General features: G+C 42.6%; 1 protein-coding gene across 1 annotated transcript in view; it reads right to left on the bottom strand.

Annotated features, from left to right (window-relative positions):
- The window catches only part of LOC109846278 (vacuolar protein sorting-associated protein 41 homolog), a 10,884-nt gene extending 6,471 nt beyond the window's left edge, over positions 1-4,413 (bottom strand). Inside the window, 1 exon segment of the mRNA XM_020415499.1 lies at positions 4,345-4,413. Coding sequence (XP_020271088.1) covers positions 4,345-4,413 — 69 coding nt within the window.

The raw sequence follows: 5,246 nt of genomic DNA, 5'->3' as shown, positions 1-5,246 counted from the left end.
CCTTGATCTCAAACATTGATTTGATATTGGGAAGAGTGTTTATCTTACCTCGCTGAGATATCCACTTCTCTTCTTGTTTCTAAAGTGAAACATTAACACAAAGCCTTCTTCACGATCAATCAGGATCATTGAATCAGCGGTCCACGGATCAAAGAGTCTCTGGTACAGGCAAAGATCTCACACAAGCAGCGACTAATAAATAGTTTTTACGTGTGTTTCTAGGGAATACCCTCTCTTTTTATTTTCTTTGTAAAAGGAAGTTTTATAAAAAAAAGCTCACTCTTTTGTTTCCATTATAAACAATAAACGATTGTAATAGAAGTTGCAATGAAAATCATTCCTGACGCAAACACGCTGGTGATCATAGTGGGAGCCACCAATCTCGACATCAAGACTGAAGTGTCGCAACCGATTAAGATCTCAGTTGATTCTATGATCAAAAATGAGTTCGACCAAGCGAAGTTCGAGGAATACCTCTCGTCCTCCTCTTCAAGATCTTCCTCGCTCCGCAAGTACAGGAAGATTTCATCTTCAAATAAGGTTTTCTGGTCTTCAACTCTAATGAAGGCTTCGGGTGTTGACTCTCAACCTATTATTGCTGAGGCTTCCCCTCGTAACACTACTCCGGCCATCAACAATGTTGGAGGCTCTGCTCACAATGGTTCCTCCCCAGTTAAGGAGTCGTTAGATCAAAGTTCACTAACCCTGACGAAGAGGGATCGTCAGAGGCAATGCCGACGTCTCGCTCGTCAAATTACCAAAGCCCTAGAATCAGTCGATGGGGTTTGTTACTATGCGGATCTGGAGTCAAGGGAGCATCAACTCCAACATCAAGTTACTGACGTTTCCTCCAAACATTCAACCAATGAATGGGTCTGTGTCAAAAGGGCTCGTTCAACTCTCAAGAAATGCATCTAGAAGTGTCGTGCAAATGCCGCTCACACTCGTGCTCTTGTGCAAAAGGCACAAGAAGTAAAGAAGGATGAGGTGGCCAATGACGCGCCAAAGTCCCACAAAGTTTGTATTCAAAAGTCTAAGACTACGCGAAAATCAAGGCTGAAGACAGCAAGTGATGTCTCCTTCAACCGAGATAGCCTAAGTTGTTTCACAAACCGATACAGCCCAGGGTGTCTTGCCTAAAGTCGATATGCACTCCCCTATCTCGCCCAAAAGTGAGTCTCCATACGACCAATGAAACTTTTGGTCACTCCTAACCTCTTAAAGTTTAAGATCATAATGGTGGATCTCCTTGGTCCTCTGCAAGAAGATCGAGGCAAAGTACCAGTAAAGGAACGCTTGGGTCCAGTAAATAAAACCCAGGTAGCTCCTCAGGCTAGGGTCGTATACAGACTCCTATTAAGTCTACTATTGTGCAAAGGTATCCCACCACCTCCAAACAAATTGGGACACCTCAATGTACCTGCTTGTGCACCATGCATAATAAAGACAAAGAGGCCTCCCCTCCTGGGAGAATTCTGTGTTGAAGCCCACGAGCCCGTTAAAAATTCATGCTTGCAAAGTGGTGGTTCAAAATGAGCGACTCTTGATGTGATCTCGAATCATTTGAAGATGACGCACCAATAAATAATAGGGTGCATCGGTCATCATGCTGATGAGTTTTACTATCAGGCTGGGGGTGTGAACAAATCTCGAAAGAGAACTATTCAAAAGCCGAGCTCTCATTGTTCATGTAAGAGGCTCATTAGGGTAGTATTATAAGAATGTAGCTGCTTCAGGACCACTCCAGAAAGGATCTCTGTATTCAAAGACTTTCTAACAAAACGTCAAAGTCCAAGCCAAGACGTTTCCGCAAGAGAAGATCACCCATCCAAGATGATAAATTCCCAAAAGTTACCATCAACATAGCCGATAAAGGTAAGTCAAAATGGCATTCAAATGATTTTCATCTTGACTTTAGCCCAGGAGGAAGAGTCAATCCAAGAATATCCCAACGAATGTGTTGACTCCAATTAAGAGCCACCAAACACAGGGACTATCAAAGAATGCACGAAGGACTATCCTCAGATGATGAACTATCATACACTTGCTCTGCAATCGATTCAGATGACACGATGTCTAGCATTGGCAAGCTAGGGGGCATTCACGATCACTTCTGACTAATTATTTCATATGCTTCAAGAAGCTCTAGCCAAGAGCAAAAAGAAGACATTAGAGCTGAAATGAGGATGGAGATGGAGTTGACCATACAATAGATGAGAGAACTGCAGGCTCAACAACATCAACTACCCGAGTCTAGTCAGCGGGCTGAATCCACTCGTCACAATACCGCACTGGTTTAAGCCAATGCAAATGACAACGACACGGAGGGGGACGAGCATATCTTTGCTGACCCTCCTCCCAACAATAATAATGCTGGGGGTGGTCTAATTGATTCTTCTTAACATCGCCCAAAGAAGGATATAGGCAAGGATAAGAAGATGAAAGACCTCTAGCGTAAAGTCAATGCTTTGATATCTACTCAAAAAGTATAGAAGACCGACATTCCATGCCCATACACGAGAGAGTGGGAGTCAATTCCATACCCAGCGAAGTTCAATCTAATTAACTTCATGCTATTTGACGGGAGAGGCTCACCTACTCAGCTTTTAATATACTTTAAGTCTCTCTTGGATATGATCTCTGGACATGAACCATTAATAGTCTGGTCATTCGTGGGCACCCTTCATGGGCCGCCTTCGATTGCTACTCACGTCTCAAGCCAGGGAGCATCAACAACTAGGATGACATGAAAAGCCTATTTCTTAGCAATATCTTTGAAGATGACATTGAAGTGTTAATCGGAACTCTTCTGGTCGAAAAGCAGAAGAGCGGAGAGTCAATCGATAATTTCGTCAAGCGCTTCCAAAACAAGGCAAAGAATTGTTAAGACCCAGTTACAGAGGAGTTTATAATCCAGACTTATCATAGCAATCTTTCTTTGGATGTACTAGAAGCTATGGGAGTGGTTCCATCCAAAACTTGGAAGGAATTGAAAGTAAGCGGAGAACAAGCCGAACGCTTCCTCAAGAGAAAGAAGCTTGAGAGGGGCCAGCCAACAGTAAACGCTTCGAAAGAAAATTTTGTTCCTCATGGTAGAGGGAAGGTGCTAGTAACTAAGTAGATGCAAATCAAACGTCACTGCGACAGCAACAACAGTCCTTGAAGCAGTCATCATTTGAATAGCAGCATCAAGCGCAACAACCTCAAAGGCAACAAATAATTTTAGAACCAAGATTCCCAAAAGAATACTCTTTCAAGGAAGATGAAGTACAGTCTATCTTAAAGTACCTCTTGGACAACAACAAGATCAAGCTACCACCAATCATAGATCAAGAGGAAGCTAAAAGGACCATGAATCTGAAATATTGTGCGTATCACAAAAGGGTCCATCATCCCACCAAGGCGTATTATGTCCTTAAAGACAAAATCCAAGCCTTAGTCAGCGTCATAACTGTGAAACTAAAAGAAAAGAAAGTGGGTGAGAATGTAGTAACCATCAGTTTTGGCTCCGTCCCTCTATCGTGGTTCCAGCCAAAGCCTGTGTCGAAGGTGGAGATAAAGATGGTTAATGATGACCTACATGGGCAACACCAGAAGGGGTTTGTACCACATACGGCCTCTAATAGTGAAATTCTTTGGGTCCATCCGAATTTTCTCGAAGATTAACAATGGGTGGCATTCTCTTCCATGAAGAAGTCTAAGAGTAAGGGCAAGTCTTGTTGTCCTGCCTTAGTAATCCTGTAGAAAGATGACGAAGGTATCCCAACTCTCTCACTTTCTGAAGACGAGCATAAAGTCTTTATAGACAACAGAGAGCCAGCTTTCACCACTAATAGAGGGAACAGATATCGGTACAAATACCTAGAGGTTTCTGACTAGAATGCCAAAACTTTGGCTGAGCTGGAGGTGGTTTCAGCTCCCCCTAAACTGACTGACAAGTCCTAACACAATAAGGTTCGAAATCCAAAGTAGTCTCGTTTCAATCATCTGATTGGAAGAGACATACCGGAGAGATCAAACACTCTATACCTCTTCGATGTTATGGCTCAACTAGCCAATATCCCAATGAGAATCACTCTATATGAGTTGTTGCGTCTTTTCAAAGACACCAGAGAGGCTTCGCAAGAAGCTTTGGCTGATTCTGATATTTTTCGTACTCAGATTAAGCAAGCCCCTGAAGAGCCGGAACCATCAGTTCAACACTAAAATCTGGCGACTAAACAGTTCCCTTGCATCACCTTTACTCGGGAGGACATGCAAGTGAAGAACTCGAAGGAGACATCAAGAGCCGAAACCATCAGTTCAACACTACAATCTGACGGCTAAATAGTTCCCTTGCATCACCTTTACTCGGGAGGACATGTAAGTGAAGAAGTCAGAGCATGACAGGCCACTGTATTTCACTGAAGACATCGTCTTAAGCATTGTCAAGTGGATCCAAGTCGATTAGGGTTCCTCGGTCAGCGTCATGTCACTCCGATTGATATATCATCTCAGAATTCTTGCGAGCAAGTTGGCATCCACAGGCACTGTTATCTACAGATTTAACACTAGTGGATCCAAGCCACTAGGTAAAATCCGAGTGAAGTGCCAGCTTGGAGATTTGAAGTCTGAAGTCACGTGTTACATGGTTGATGTAGAGAACTCCTATAACTTACTATTGGGTCAACCCTGGATCCATAGTAATATTACAGTACCTTCTACACTCCATCAGTGTCTGAAATATATGGATATAAATAATGAGGTCAAGATGGTGGTCATTGATCAACAACTATTTAAGAGGTTGGAAAATTATTTTACTGCCTCCCTTCTATATAGTGCTGAATCCAATACTAAACTATCAGCCAAGGGCACGGACAGCAGTGAAGAAGCTAATACTGAAGCCGAGCTCGATTACAATGAAGGTCTTGTATTAAACGACATTGAACCCTTTGTAATAGAATTTGACGGTGGAGAATCGTTGGACAGAAATTATAACTGGCAACATGCCGATTATGTAATAAATGACGATTTAGAGTACTCGGCTTGTCTTGATTATGTAATGCAGGGGCTGTATAATAACCCTAATATACATATGTTGCTTCTATCTTCTTGCATGACAAAGAAGCGTGTCCAAGACATCTTCGGAATAACTCTTGTCCTTCTTACCAAGGCTGGGGGTGGAAAAGAGATAGTCTTCTATAAAGGAGAGTTGTGTCCACCATGAAATCCTTTCTTGAAGAATGACAGTGATGATGAAAAACGTG

The sequence above is a fragment of the Asparagus officinalis genome, chromosome 6 (genome assembly GCF_001876935.1).
Source record: "Asparagus officinalis chromosome 6, Aspof.V1, whole genome shotgun sequence".
In the NCBI taxonomy this organism is placed as follows: Eukaryota; Viridiplantae; Streptophyta; class Magnoliopsida; order Asparagales; family Asparagaceae; genus Asparagus; species Asparagus officinalis.
This window is presented reverse-complemented; position numbering and strand designations above follow the sequence as displayed.